This window comes from Frankliniella occidentalis, unplaced genomic scaffold, assembly GCF_000697945.3.
Source record: "Frankliniella occidentalis isolate FOCC.00 unplaced genomic scaffold, Focc_3.1 Scaffold66, whole genome shotgun sequence".
NCBI classification, from domain to species: domain Eukaryota; kingdom Metazoa; phylum Arthropoda; class Insecta; order Thysanoptera; family Thripidae; genus Frankliniella; species Frankliniella occidentalis.
The window spans coordinates 965826-981712 of NW_026267196.1; the positions used below are offsets into that span (position 1 = coordinate 965826).

The window sequence follows — 15887 nt, forward strand, 5'->3', positions numbered from 1 at the left end:
AACTATAGGCATACTATACCTTAAAAGAACCGCAATAATCTAACTTAAATTGCTTTGGAGAGCGTTTTTTTGATTTAATTCGCATTTAGATTTTAAACTTGTAATACCTGTTTTATGCCAGTTTCAGTCCTGTGTCACCTTAATGAGCCCCAAGCATGAGGGCACATTTCTGCGCCCCTAACAGGCGCTGTCAGTAGCGTCACCACATAAAAAATAATCGTTATGTGGATATAGTAGACAAAAAATTTGAGCTCAAATTCCGTTTTGAGAACCCCTTATCAGATATTTAGGAGTACATTCAAATCGAAAGACGCGACACCGCGAAATTTCACTCACAAGAGCAGTCCAAGTACATTTACACTCCTGTAATGTACTGTGAGGCTCAGCGAGACCGTAAGGAGAAGAACAAAAATCTTTGGACCCGGGCAGGAGCGAGGCTGGGCGGGGGCATGCCTCCGCTCTTCCCCGTGCCGACCATTTTTGTTCTTCTCTTTCCGGGCTAGCCGAACCCCAGTACCATATAGTTCCATGCTTGAGGCAGTAGATTTTTTGGATCCCTGGAACTAGCTATTATTAATTTGTTCACTTACCTTCGCGTATTTCGGAGTGCACCTCTGTGACAAGTAAATTTGAGTCACGTTCCTCGACAGTGAATGGAATTTTCTTTGTTGCTGGCTTGGCTAGAGATGGCAACTCTGCTTCCTTCTCTCCCGCTTGTCCGATTTCAGTAATAAGTAGTCCATGTGCAGGTATAGGCAATGTTGCTTTTGCGATTGACGTGTCCAGAGAATCGATTTCAAGCGGTGTCAGATTTGATTCTGGGACTATAACGGTCTGTAATGCAGTTTCACGCTCACAAACATCAGGACGGGCCACCTCTTGTCTTGGCGCATGTTTATGTAACTCTGCTCCCTCATTGTCCTGGGCAATAACTTCTGTCACAGTAATACTTCTTCCAGTCTGGATTTGAAGATCTGCTGTAATTGTGTCGGGTTTCCGTGAGCTTTCTAAAGTACTTTCAAACTCATGAACGGAGGTTTCGGATTGCATTAAGCTCTCAAACGGAATTTGTTCGAAACGCGCCTTTTCTTTCAGTGGTTCTGTCGTGGTTATGAGGTCTGTTGAGTGTATAGCTTCGATGGCAGTCTGCTCGGCTACATCTCTGCCAAGTAAATCGATTTTAGCTTTCTGAGACGTTGGTTTTTCTGTCGAAACGAACGTATTTTCTTTGTCTTCTGGGACAATCTCAGACGACAATGCTGCTGTTTGATCAACATCTATAGAAATTCGTGCATTTTTGTGCATTTCTTTTTCTTTCAACACCAGATTGGATTCTCTTTCATTGGATATTGCTTCTGACTGAAGTAGAGCCTCAACGACAGACTGTATTTCAGCTGCATGAACTTCATGTGGCTTTATTGATTCAAGCACATCTACTCCAGAGTGTGGAACTATTTCAAGTTGTTCGGCTATGTCCCGTGCAGTCACCTCTGGGCGTGCAATTGCAGGCCTTGGTTTGGCTTCCGGACTTCTTTCTTCTTCCCGTTGTTGTATTACCGTTTCAGACACAATCGTAGATTGCGTCTCTTCAAAACTTACTTCTGCGTTTCTCGACGATGGTTTTACCAGATTCGCCACATTACCTTCCTTTTCTTGAACTAACCTTTCTGTGATTGATATAGCTTCTTTGGGCTCCTGACCGGTACAGGCGTTTTCATATTGGAGCACAAATGGCTCATCTTTTTGAACAGAGTGCATCTGAGAATCAACAACAGTCGTCACAACTCCCTCTTGACTTATGATATCTGACGATGCAATTTGGCTAGGTGGTATGGCTGCTGTCTCTAAATCTGTTTCTTTGACTTCTGGTTGTACCTCACTTATTCGGATAGAAGATTCCTCTTCAAAACCAAGTGATGCTGTTTTAGACGCAGGGGTTTTTTCTTTCGATAAGCAACTTTCTGTTTCTTGAACTATTGCTTCTTCTTGTGTCAGCGATTCAAAAAGTGATTGCTGATAGGTCGCGAAACCTTGCTTCGTTTCTTCCAGAACTACTTCACTCGGTAAGAAATTTGCGCTAACCTCGTAAGATTGAGCAACTTCTTTGGTGAGAACCTCCGCGTTTGCCTTCTTTGTAGCTGGTGCCTGTGTATGTACCAAACCTTCTTCCCTATCCTGACTTTCAACTACTGTTACGCACACGCCGCCAAGTTCCCTTACGGAAACGCTCGCAGTTGTGTGCTTCGCATCATCACTTTTGAGAAGCTCTTGTTCCCGCTCAACTATCACAGGTTGGATAGCTTGTATTCCTTCGAAAGTGTCACAATCTGGCCTAGCAGTAACAGTAATCGGACTTAACAAGGTTATATCATCAACACTTTGTTGCGTGTAGACAGCACTGACTTCAGCTGCCTCCCGCGGGGTGACATCAAGTTGTGCTTCTCTCTGCCTTGGACGTTCGGACGCATCAAGATGTTTTTCCCGATCTTCAATCCTAACCTCAGAAACTTGTATTCCCGTTTGTTCTTCAAACACCATGTCTGCAGTTGTTGATGAAACTTTGGGACTCTCTTTGAACTCAATTTCTTTTTCCGATAAAACTGCTTGAGTATGTACAATACTTTCAAAGGGAATCTGCAGCGCAGTAGCCGTAACCGCTGCCACGCTAGGATGGCTAACGGGGCCAACACACATTTCAGTTAGAACTTCCGTTTTTTCGGCAACATCCTGCCCAGAAACGTCGGGTACAGCTACCCGGGATTTCGGTGCCACCCAGTCTTGGAATGTAGATTCACTGTCCCCAGGTTGCACTTCTGAAACCACCTGAACTGACTTTGCTTCTTCTATTAACGTACCTGCAGTTTTAGTCGTCGGCTTGAAACTTCCAGAAAACGGCACTTCAAGCTCATGAGCTGCATTTTCTGAAATCTCAATACTATGCAGAGTCTCTTGAACTTGTACACCGGTCTCTTCCTGTCGCTGCTCTTTGGGGATTTCTGGAATGCTCGTTTCCAGCAACACTTCTGTTTTTTCGGCTATGTCCTGTGCGTCCGTCAAATCTTGTACTGCCCGCCTTTCTTTTGGGGCATCAGGGCTCTTATATAGTTCTTCGCGTTCTGATAAGTTAACTTCAGACACTAGAAGACCCTTTTGAGATACGTAGTCCTGATCTGCAGTACGTTTTTCAGGTAAGTTGTCCCCCACAAACTCTTCTTCTTTTTCATTTATGGGTATTTGTGTAGTCAGTATATAATTGTGAGCTTGTTGTGATGACGAGGCCGTTGTTGTCAAAGTTTTCACATCCTGTAATTCTCCAGTAGATGTTTCAGGAACGACAAGTAACTGCTGAGCGGTCTCCTTTAATGTAACATCTGGTACAGCAACTTTAGCCGCAGGCATTTCTTTTTCGGGAAGAGTATTTTCTCTTTCACTTAGCTCAATAGAAGTGACCTCTACTCCTACCAACTCAGTCAGTTCCAAAGTTGCAGTATTCGTTTTAATCTGACGACCGAGGTCTAGAGCAAGCTCACTTTCTTGAACAGTTGCTTGTGTTTGTGATAAGCCTTCGAACGGTATGTGCCCATACTGAGCGCACGCTTCTGGTACCGATGTTGCACTTACATCTCCTAATGAAATCTGACTCTCAACCTCAGAAACCACAGATGCTTCCTGTAGGTCGACGCCTACTGTAGCTCCCCTCGGCTGAGGTACGCTAGTCGGCAAAAATGCAGCCTCGCTGTCTTCCACAAGTGCCTCGGTAACATTTAAACTCTTCTTTACTTCGAATACGGGAGTCGCCGTTTCTTGTCCAGTTTTCGCAATCCTGTCGTACGGCTCTTCTTTTTCTTGTACTGTCGTTTCGGCTCTAACTACAGCCTCGAAAGGTATCTGGTCAATTACTGCCTTTCTTTCAAGTTCCTTTTGAAGTTGCAGCTCCAGTACAGATGATTCCAATCTCACTGTAGTATTGACAGCAACTTCGTGTGTGCTAAGAGCAGGCTGAGCAAATTTCCCTAAAGGGTTCTCAGATGAATCAAAACTGGTTTCTTTGTCTTGGGGGAATGTCTCTGTTATCTGGACTTGCGATGCTTCCTCGTAGAAAATGTCAGCTACTTTAGAGTTGGGTTTTGAGTCGTCTTCGAGGTTGCCTTCTATTTCAGCTAATGCCGTTTCGGTAAATATTATACCTTGGTGTGAAATATGGTCAAGACTTGCCTTAACGCCCACTGGTGCTGATACTGAAAAACTATCAACAGTAGCTTGAGGAACAACCTCCGAACTCTGTGCGATTTCGTGGCCAGATACATACGGTGCAGCAGTTTTGCCTTCGGGTGTCTCAAAGTGTGGCAACACTGCTTCTTTCTCATTAGCAGTATTTAATGAGACGCTCAATCCAATTTCTTCTATAAACGTCGATTGGGCCGTTTTATTTTCTGGTTGCGTGACTGGCAAAAATTCAGACTCGTTTTCAACCGGTTGGTTGACGCTTACGCTGATAGTTTCGTGTGGAACTTGGTCAGGCATAGCACGTAGGAAAACAGGCTTGCTTTCAGAAAAGGCACTAGCTTCAGTGTGAGCGATCACTTCAGTCGTCTGCGCAACCTCATTGGACGGTATATCAACGAGAGCCCGTTGCTCTTTTGGTATTTCTACTGATGACAAGGATCCTTCTTTAAAGGCCAAATTTACTTCTTTTACTGTCAACACTTGTCCAGCTACATTTTCAAACGCAACACCTGCATTTTGTCCTTTCGGCTGAACAGATGTTGTGCAGTCACCCTCCTTTTCCCCGGTCGCAGTTTCAGTCATCGTCGCAATTTGCAAGCCGTCCTGTTCAGGCTTAGCAGTTTCCCTTATTGGAGACACTCTGTCCCAATCAATAGCGTGTTGATTTAATAGCAACTCCTCCGTTTGTGCCACTTCCCGTCCAGAAATGCCAGGAAGTGCTGTTCTCAGCTTAGGCGCGGCAGGGGATTCAAATCGGTCTTCCTTCGTTTCGGTTTCTACCTCCGCCAAAGAAAAGCTTTCCATGGTACCAACAACGACGCTTGCCGTATGGGAACCCGGTTGTTTGTGCGAAGGAAGCTCGCGCTCGCCTTCGCCCACAGCAGTTTCCGTAACTACGAGACCACTAAATGGCTCCTGTTCTGTCTTCGCTCGGCTGGATACCGGTGATGGCGAGGACAGCTCATCCGTCATATTTTGAGGCATTACAACACTTTGAATAGCTATCTCCCTTGCAGGCACAGACGCTTCAGCAAAGATGGGCTTTGGGCGGTCATCTGGCACGAGGGTGGACTCAGTCTCGTGAGGTTGAATGTCCATGACAGATAGCCCGGATACTTCGTCTGGAAACTGAATCAATGCAATTTTTGAATCAGGCATAGCAAGTTTAGGGAAGTCACCTTCTTTTTCAGCCAAATCTGACTGACACACGACAACGCCCTCAACAGTGGAATGTTGTTGTTTCGCGCTTCCAGTTTGAGGCATGTCTTCGTTAAAATCATGCGCGACATCCTGCAGCAGCACCTCGGATGTTATCGGTAGTGTTTGTCCACAGATATCTGCTGAAGCAAAGCATTCTTTCGGTTTTTCAGCCAGCTCTATTGGAGCTTCTTTATCTTCGGAGAAAACTTCAGTTTTAGTCACAGCTTCCCTCCCGGTTACAAGGACATCTGCCAGCTTACTTATCACAACCGGTGTTTCTTGAGGCAAAATGCCTTCGCTAACGACGATTTCTTGAACGACAGTTTCGGAAAGAGTATCCGTTTCAGTATGAGCTTTCTCAGTTTTTGGTGTATCCGCAAGAAGCTCACCTGTTTTAGCTTCCGGGCTAATTTCCTCAATTTGTAAAGAGCTAGCAAGTTGCGAAGCCGTGAGTTTTCCTTTGTGTGCTTCCGGAAGGTCATACACTCTAAGAGGTTCTTCTTTGTCACCACTTTGTGCCTCAAAAATAGAAACTCCAAATTGATGTCTGTATCCTGGAGTGCCTAGGGCCGGAGCTAGCGGCTCTTTCGTTTTCAGTGGCTGTTCCTTATCGTGAAGTTGCACCTCCCAAACCTCTGCTGCTTCTGTTAGTGCAACAACTGTAGCCGCCTCGTCTGTTCTATATTTCAGAACGTCAGAAAATTCTGATGGGACGTCACTTGTTTGCACCACTGTAACACCAAGAGATTCTTCTTCTCGAACAGAAGTTTCTGCCACTGCTTTTAATGGGCCCTTAGGCACTACAAGATCTCCTTCGGACTCCAGACCGACAGGTAGAGTCACCCCTGAAAGTTCAAGGCAACTTACACTTGCAGTAGCGTGCTTCATGTTCGGCAGTGTTTCCTCAGAGAGTGTGCCTTCTTTCTCAGCGGTAGTAGTAAGCGATGTCAAGACTGACTCTTGTAATAGAACGTCAATGTCGACCACCCTTTTCTCTATAGCGTCGACATTTAGCAGTGTTTCAGAATCTTGGGACAGAGTCGAACTGACAAGTACGCTTTCTACTGTAGCCAAACTTTCGATCGCTTTAATCTTTTCAGGAGTGCGCAAAATATCCAAATTACTTTCTTTTTCTTCCACGCCTGGAGTTGTAACAACAGCTGTTTCAATCGGAGTGACCCACTGAGAGGCTTGTTGTGACGGGGGCAGACGTCCTGGCACAAACAAACCCTCAGTTTCAGGCGCCTGAAGTACGTCTGTCGTCACAGACTGCTGCGCTATCACGCTCTTTGTCGCGGTTTCAGTTGGCACAATAACTTCTGGGACGTACTTTTCAGGCCTGGTTTCCAAAAATACTTCACTGACAATGAGTGGTTCATTAGACGGGATCCCAATTTTGGGTTTAACTCCTGGAGTTGCACGACTGTCCAAAGTTTCTTCCTTAATATTGTCATCAACCACGAGAACAGAAACACTTTCGTTTACACCAAACTTCTTCTCAGCTTTGAGTTGTATAGGAGACTTTCCAGAATCAAATGACTTTTCCTTATCAGAAGTTTGTACTTCAGTAACCGTTGTGGCTTCTTGGGGTATAAGGGACATGGCTGCTGATTGTTTGTCGAGAACAATTTCGTTAGCAGCTGACGTTGATTGGCCCGCCTCTGTTACACTAACGACTATACCTTCGCTCTGAACAAATGTTTTACTTGCTGAATAAGACTGGGGTTTAAATACCTCGTCAAATTCACCTGGTGTCACTTGAACCTGAGGTTGTGTCACTGAGACGGGTTCCAGCGGTTCTTGGTTTTGCGCGGCCCGAACAGAAAGTGTAGTTACGTAATCATTGTCGGTTTCGCGTTCTTCGCACTTGACTATCTGTCCAGCGACTGCAGAATGCGTAAGAAGGCTTACTTTAACTTTGTCTTGAGGCACAGCCAGCTCATCCCCTATTTCCGTCGGCGTTTCTGAAGGCATAGTAATTGCCATTGCAGATGTTGAATACAATGGTAGTCCTTTCAGTACCGCTTCTGTTTCTTCTTGAAGCGTACCAGTAAAGTCTTCATTAATGTATTCATCCGATTCATCTGGCATTTGAGCGCGGATAGTTTTGACAACTTTTCTTACACCACCTTTAATAACTTCAATGTTTACTTCAATTTCCTCATCAGTTTTTTCCGTAGTTAACTTTTTAACTACTTTTTTCTTTTTGGTGCCCTTTTCAATTGTTTTTTGTGATGGAACATCCAACTCTTCTGCATGCTTGTAGTCATCGTCTGGTTGAGTCACAATGGCCGTGTCCGTTTCTGCTATATTGTAATCATCTTCATGCAGCTCCGAGATTGTGACGCCTTCGTCCCTAGCGTGTGGCGTGTGTTCTTTTGTTGCCATTCCGGTTTGCGTCTCCATTTCTTCGAGGGTTTCTGTGAAATGTAACGCCATTGTAATGTCAATGATTTAAGATATGTCGTGGTCTGCGGTAATCTGCATTATTGCAAATAACAGTTGAACACATTTAGCATTATAGTAAATACAAATAAACTGTCTTTTTGATGCAAGATTTTAACACTTTATACTCGAAACGTAACATCTGATTATTTTAGACGACGCAAGAATGAAGACTACTGCAGGACCCAGAAGTACTTCAAGTAACTCTCATAGTGAAAGCATGATAAGAGTGAAGGTGATGTGCTTTAAGCGTGATTTACAAGTTTGCTTTTGAAATGTGATCTCATAGCATCACAGTTATAAGTGTTAGAACTATTCTTCTGTTAGGTGAGCAAAATGGAATGTCGAGATAGATACATATCCTGATGATCAAACGACAATGTGCGTTAATATTACTGACGAAAATCAATAAATATTCTATTGTGCCCCACATTACAAAAACATTTACTTTGCTCAAACAAAATTATCGTTCGACCATGCTGGAATACTGTTTCGACTGCAGAGGGTTAAAAAGTTTTATACTTCTTGTTACATGTTATGGCAAAATTTATGAACACGATTGTGATTTGATGTTAATGGCAAAGATGTAATTTTACATAGATTGTCTGTTAGGTGGAACAGCAGATGGCTCGACTTTCATTGCTGAATGGATTTTGACCGAGCTCAGGGTGTTTTCAAAATTTGACCTAAGAGTCTCTACGTTTTAGACTAAAACGTAGGTGGTTCTGTAAGTTATGCTTAACACACCATAATGATCTGAGTTATATTTGGAGTGTAATTTACGACGTGATAGTTAATTATAATGATCATCACGAATAATCTAAGATCAGTTGAATAGCATATGGTCATGTAAAACTTAATATGTAATTTCAGAGTTCGTAATAAAAGTCTTATCTGGCAAAGAAAATTGCCAATCAAGCCAATCTCCTTACTGGGTTACTCACCATAAATAAAGAGCAGTAGGGCACTCTTCAAAACATTTGTTACAGAAGCAGTCATAAGCGGAAGACAGTGTAACAAAAGCACCGATGAAACCACGGGTTCCCGTGCAAGCAGGATTCAGGTAAAGCTATAAATCTTTTTGAGACAGTCGATGACGTTTTTAAGCACATGGTACGAAAGCCTTGTTATTTAAAGTAATGAGGCTCTTTTAAAAGGGTGCGATTAAAAAAAAAAATAAAGCGAAATGTTAGCTGAATAATCTTTTCACAAGTTTAATGTGCACCCGCAATACATTGCTTAGTTTTGAATGCGTATACAGTTTCTTTGGAGTGGCACACGTATTATAACCAACAAATAGGACAAAATTACTCCAATTTCATGTCCAAGGACATTCCATTGTTCTAGCTAAGCGTTGCCAATCCTTCCCATTTTTATTCTAATTGTAAGGCAAAATAATTATATGAGAATGTATAGCGACAGCGTAATAAATCGCACGCAAACACAAATTACGAAGGGCCAAATACGGCTATCAATTTCAAAACAGCGATTTTAAGAAGTGCGTTTTAGTAATCTGTGTTGTTTGTCATACCTTCTCTTTCATCCTCGACGTGCGTAGACCGTTTTTTCATCACCACTTTCTCGTCTGAACAGAGAAAAATGGGTAAGTCAGAAACAAAAACAAGTTTGTCACCTTGCTTGCAAAAAAAAAATGACAATCCGTTTTGAAGAACAAATTTTACCACTCGTTGAGAGTAGAACAAATTTTGGCAGGTAGAGGCCAAACATTTGCAGTTTTAAAATAACATCGAAAGGAGTGCCAAAATTTTCGTAGCTCAGGTGCCTCCATACTGAACGCATTCAGCGTGTCACGTCCGGCAGTTGTAGCCCCACCCCTGGGTCAGTTTACGAAGCTCTCAGCCCTCGAGGTAAGATTCACACGTGTGTGCATGCGCGTGCTCGCGCCTGTGTTGACGAATCTGAAGTTGATCGACACGTACAGTACACTATTGAAAAGGAAACTGTTACGTGGCATAATATGTCGTTATATTTAAGTTATTTATCACATATTCGACAAGACAGTATTTGAAACGTCGAAGTTGGCCCCGAAAGGATAATCTTATGTTCAGATCACCTTCTCCACTGATCTTAAGAGGGTTTAGACCCTAACATAACATAAAGCGAGCTGAGTATTCACTTGGCTTTCAGGTTAACATTGATATTTTTTGATTAGTGACACGACGTTGGGTTCTCGAGATACTTTCGTTTTCCTCACAGAGCCTAAGACTAGTCAAACCAACGAGCCTTGAGCCGAAAGACGAGCCTATAGCCGCCGGGCCGAGATGAAGCATCTCGAAGCGAGCGTTGGGCAGAAGAGTATAATTTTCTTGAAATCCCGACATTGCATCACAAACCTGAGTAAATTAATCGACGTATGTCGATGGCCTTCAGATGCGTTTAGAGCGACAGAAAGGTGGTCAAAACACTCAGCGTCAACCCAAGCGCTCGATTTCTAACTGAGGAGCTTCTAGTTAATCGGCGCACTTGCACACGGATTGAATAGTACCGGTCATACGCCGAGAAGTTTGGACAAATTTAAAAGAAAATTAGTATTAGAATTTTGGGGGGCACGTGGTTACCAAATGTCCATATGCTTCGTCTAATGGTCTGCTGCACAGTCTACAGCAGGGGTCGTAAACTCGAGGAATCCACCGAGCCGTGCCTTCATAGGCCACACGCATTACGAGCTCTTCGGCAAAAAGAGTGAGATGTAGAGGTTGTGGTGCCTCGGCGATTGACTCGTGCCGAGCCGCGCTGCTGTCACTGCCGGCTGGTGTGTCTGTCTTTGTCACTCTCAATGGCAACTCAAGAAGTGGGACAAAAATAGACACACACCAGACCAGTTGTCCTGCGACAGACGAGGACGGCTGGGTCCAGCTCAGCCTTGAGCCAGAGCTCGGCTCTCGGGATTCTCGAATCAACCGAACGCAAGAGGTGCGCGGTTCTTGACGAACAGCGCTACTAGGATAGGCGAGCCGCGGCTTTGTGACCCCTGGTCCAAAGGTTTCAGTCTGACACCGATATTTATTACTGTTAATAAGAACAATCCACACCGACGCGTCCTAACAACAAGAGCCGATCTACGGCGCGTAGAATACACAAAAGCCGATATGCAACGGTCCAAATACACAAAAGCCTATCTGAAAAGCGCGGGATTTGGGACACCTTAAAAAACGGGTTATTACTCCGTATCCGCTCGTTTTCCATAAATTTTTGCAGTCAAAATTTAAACATTGGACCTTTACGATATTTTCCGTGTGCGCAGGTTGCCCTGAACGTCTTCCAGTTACTTGCGAACCAAGCAAAGGTAAAGGTCTGCATCCGACCTTGTTTTGCAGATAGGCTTTTGTGTATTCGGCGCACTGCATATCGGCTTTTGTGTATTCAACGCGCTGCAGATCGGCTCTTGTTCTTAGGACGCGTCGACACTCAGTTTTGTTGTCTGGCCTGAACCTTTCCCTCCGTGCATGTGCATGCATAAATCGACGGTTGCGGCAGTGCCCGTAAGGAAACCACCATCAACAGTTCTAAAATAAATGCTACAACCAGTGCAAATGAACCGCCACGAAACTAGTCTTAAAATCTAATTTTAAGAAACAGCCGACAAAAGTATATAGCGCTTTGGAAACACTTGTACCTCTATATATGATTTTGCTTATCTTTGAAATTTTCACCCACACCTCACCTTAAGATCCTTAACCCGATGAAGCCAGATAAAAACAAAATAAGTGTACAGTAAGATACCTATGTATATGGTTTATGGACCTTAGATTCGATTCGTGGTTTTTATGCCTCAAATTGGTTACCTTTCAGGCAGCGATGAAGGCATATACCCCCCCCCCTACCACCACCACCACTACTACTACTACCACAAGCCAGTTTTTTTTAAAATTATTTTATTTCACGAAGTATTCAAAGCTCTGATTGAATTTTGTTAATGGAAAGGGTTACAAACTTACCAGTCAAGACTTCGGTGCGGCGCGAAACACTCACGGTGCTTAGCTTCGAAGTCTCCACCTGTGAAAAAATATTCCCCAATCAAGACATTGCCGCGTTGAATATGCCTTAATACGAACCAAATACTACATGCCTTGGTTGCCTCTGACGTTTCCCAAACAGGCATGTGGAAGTCTTCAGGGCTGAAATGTGTGAGAACCTCTTCAACGGTTACATGACGAAGCTGTATCATACGCATAAAGGCTCTAAAGCCTACAGTTTTTGCGACAGTGGTTTCGTCCGCCGTTGTTTCTTCAGTCAAAACTTGTGATATCAAAGTACCATGTCCTTCACGCTCCACTAGTGAGACAAGCGCCGATTGTGCCGAAGGAGTACGCAAAGCAGGAAATTCGTCTGTTTCGTGGTATACCGACGTAATGTCACTCACTGTCACTCCATGGCGAACAAGAAATCTAAAAAAGAAAAATGGTAAACATTTGCAATTTCTTTAGTGGAATAGGCCAGTTAATTTTAAAATTAGGTAAATCTTGCAAGCGTACCCGATTTGAGCAAGTTCGCGAAGTGGTGATTCACCAGGACCAAACTCTCGAACATTCATCAACTCCATAATGTCATTAACCTCTTTCGCCATCATTACTCTGTGCTTCTTAATAATTTCTTGCACTTTCACGACTGTTACTTTGGCATCCTTGAGACCTTCTGCCTCAGACGGTTTTGCTTTCCGTATCTTTGGTTTCTTGTCTTCGAGTAAGTCAACTGCCTCATGTGCTGGCTGTGTCTCACTCACAGCAAGACCCTCCTGAGGAGAGAGGACCTGTTGCGCCTTATCCTTTGGTTTTTCCACGCGTTGCGAATCATCTACTTTTTTACAGGAGGCCACTGCTGACACAGCAACAGAATCTTGAATGGATTGCCGTCTCTGGGCAAATTTCTGAAAGCAGGTAGACAGGGTTTGCAAAATACACATTTTTTCTGAAGGAACACGTACAGAAATAAGTAGATCTAGGTTGTCTCCGTGGGACCCATTGTACACTGTCAAATTCCTTCAAAGCAATGCTTCGAGGGAATTTAATAGTGTAGAGACTTGGCTAATTTGTATATCTTAAGTGCGCCTCGATATCGTTTAAAGAAGCTGTATAACCTACGCGGGCATATGCATTGGAAACATTTTGAAGACCACGAACGTCACTCGAAAGGAAATGAATTATTGAATGAAGTGAATACAAGGCGCACCACCAGAATGAGCCAGGATCGGCGGATCGATCCTTTGATAAGGTTTCGAAAGCGAAAGGGAATAAGGTGTTAATTACGAACCTGCTATTCGCAAGTTTTTTGAGTATTCACACATCATCCCGAGCAAAACATGTGCGTTTCTAAACATTGTTCGTTACAGAAGGCAGATACTATTTACGTTCAGCGGTACACAGGTACACATCAACCGGCTTTCCCTAATGCCGACAAAAACGGTTTAAACTAAAGGTTTTTTGTCTCCATCTTTAGACCCAAAGTTGTAGTATGTAAGCTTTTATGCACTTTTAGATCAATAGACCGATACTTACAGAATCAACAGTTTCCGTAAACTGGCTTGCAGATTCCAAAGTCTGAACTTGCTCAACAGACGCATGATCTCTGAAAGAGAGCACGAGTTATAAACGGAGAATAATCGACGCAATATAAATTGAAGCCTTACCTTTCATCGGTGAGTCCCCACCGTGGTCGCCTTTTCTTTTTCTCCCGCTTTTTATCGAGTTTCACTTTTTCCAGCTTTACTTTCTCTTCCTCTTCTTGGGCTATTTTTAAAATTTTCTCCTCCTTTCTTTCTTCGGGTATTTCTGAATCGTAATAAAAATATAAGCACACATAAGTTGACGAAAATTGCATTTCCTTAAACGCCAAACAAATTGTTGCAATATTCAATTTTGAACCTTTAGCACTACATTGGTCCAAACCATAAATTTTAGGAAAGAGGGCAGTCGAAAGGTGCAACTTCTTTCAGCATTTTGTCATATTTAACAGTCAATAGACCATTTCAGTCAGTGTCCGTATAGGCTAGTGGGGCGGAAAAGAACCAAACCGGAAACAGATTACTAGGCCGGAGCCCTAAAACAAGGTGGTGGTGAATGTTTCCGGTTTCACTTGTAAACAATAGTTTTACGGGAAAATTTTCCATGAAGCGTGTCGTAAAATTACAACTCAAAATTATAAATTACAAGCTCAATATGTTGACTTATGACCCATCGACGAGCAGGATTGGGGTACGACAAATTTACAAAATATTTTCTAAATATTAATTACAAAATATAAGGTAAATTTACGACAATATTTTCCACAGTGTTAGGTTCTTCTTTTCTTTCCCACTTGCCTTGCCTGCTTCGGAGGTGTAGGTGACAGTTAAAAAAGCGGCCAAAGACAGGAATCGAACCCGGGACCACTGGTCCGCAGACCACGTCACACTGATACCATGGTGAGCGGGCTGCGAGGGGGAAACGACTACTAAGGTAATCCGGCTGACAGCCGTTAGGTAATCCGGCAGGTGTAATCCGAGGAAATTCGAAAAAATCCGGGGCAATCCGGGGAAATTTTAGGGTAATCTGGGGTTATCCTAGATAAAAAGCAATAACGTAATCCGGAGGTTACTCCAGAGGTAATCCGTAATCTCACTGATAAACTAAGTGTTCAACTGCTCAACACTTGCAAGTGTGCAACTGCTAGTTAAATACTTGCAAGTGTGCTACTGCAAGTTTAATACTTGCAAGTGTGCTACTGCAAGTTTAATACTTGCAAGTGTGCTACTGCAAGTTTAATACTTGCAAGTGTACAACTCAGTGTGTGCACTTGAAAGCGTGCAACTCCTTGGTTTAGCACTTCCTACACAGTGAGCGTTCAATCTAAGGAACTGTTCAACCGAGGAGTTGTACACCTACCGAGTTAAACACTTGCAAGTGTACGACTACGGAGTTGCACACTTGCAAGTATTTAACTTACAGTTGCACACTTACGAGTGTTGAGAAGTTGAACACTTAGTTTATCAGTGCTGGCTAACACAAAAGGTAAACAGTCTCGGCGGGCTGTGTATTATTCGAGGTACGGAGCAGTCACTCACATTCCGTGTGATACATTAGACAAGTCCGATCCAGAAGAATAAAACGTATCTACATATAGTGTTGAGCTTATCCTCCCAACCTAACTTTCTGGCAAAACACGAAACGAAAAACGCAAAATTGTTATGGCAAGGAGCGCGCCGGGTGAGGGGCACGGTGCGTCATGCTTCGTGTTTTCCTGTCCAGGGGCACGGCGAAATTTAAACACTCGCACGAATTGACTTGATTCAGTGACGGCCGTAAAATGAGCAGATTTTTGTGCCGTTGTGTTACGAAGTCAACTTACCTGTGACGCTGAGTTTAGCCTTTGTTATTGCCATGCCAATATCACTAGTGGCTTTGCAGACGTATATACCAGCATCTTCGGGAGATGTACATTTTACTGTACACGTCGTCTTGCTCTCCTCGATAGTAATTCTCACCTTCTCTGTGTTACGAACGATTTGATCGTCATGGTACCAAATAATATCTGGAAAAGTAGTAGGTTATGAAGTAAAAATAAAGTGTCACACATTGTGCTTTTGTGCTTGTTCGTAAATTGAACTATTTCACACCAACCTGGTTTTGGTGTTCCAGAGTAAACGCACTCGAACACGACGGTATCAAGCTCCTCTACGTAGGCATCTCTAATTTCCACCTCGATACTCGGAACTGCCTGCACAGCTGCAACGTTGAAGCAGGAAATTAAACCAAAATATAAGTCGCATTGAAACACAAAATTCGAATGAATTTCAGAATTGCAGTTAGTGTGCTCAGTTAGGAACGAAAACAACGCAAAAACGTACGTACCGGCGACATCTGCTAACCCTTACTGATGAATGAAACTCTGCCAACAGTGCTGTTCGTATTAAACTGTACTATTCAGTTGAAAAAACTATCATTCAGTAACAAGGGTCAGGGGGTCAGTTAATTAGAGGGGGACAAAATTTTTCGCAGGTTTTGCAGCCTTGGCCTTGA

At 43.4% G+C, this 15887-nt stretch overlaps 1 protein-coding gene across 9 annotated transcripts in view; it reads right to left on the reverse strand.

Moving 5' to 3' along the window:
- Nucleotides 1–15887, reverse strand: part of LOC113211101 (titin) — a 113539-nt gene that overhangs the window by 40432 nt on the left and 57220 nt on the right. For 7 of the 9 annotated variants that reach the window (XM_052268285.1, XM_052268283.1, XM_052268286.1 and 4 more), the window contains 9 exons: nt 15489–15593; nt 15217–15399; nt 13520–13661; nt 13389–13458; nt 12369–12760; nt 11963–12281; nt 11832–11889; nt 9404–9457; nt 591–7847 (listed from right to left, as the gene is read on the reverse strand). In XM_052268285.1, coding sequence (XP_052124245.1) covers nt 591–7847; nt 9404–9457; nt 11832–11889; nt 11963–12281; nt 12369–12760; nt 13389–13458; nt 13520–13661; nt 15217–15399; nt 15489–15593 — 8580 coding nt within the window. The remainder of the gene's footprint in view (nt 1–590; nt 7848–9403; nt 9458–11831; nt 11890–11962; nt 12282–12368; nt 12761–13388; nt 13459–13519; nt 13662–15216; nt 15400–15488; nt 15594–15887) is intronic. The other 2 variants (XM_052268289.1, XM_052268288.1) reach the window with 1 other exon arrangement.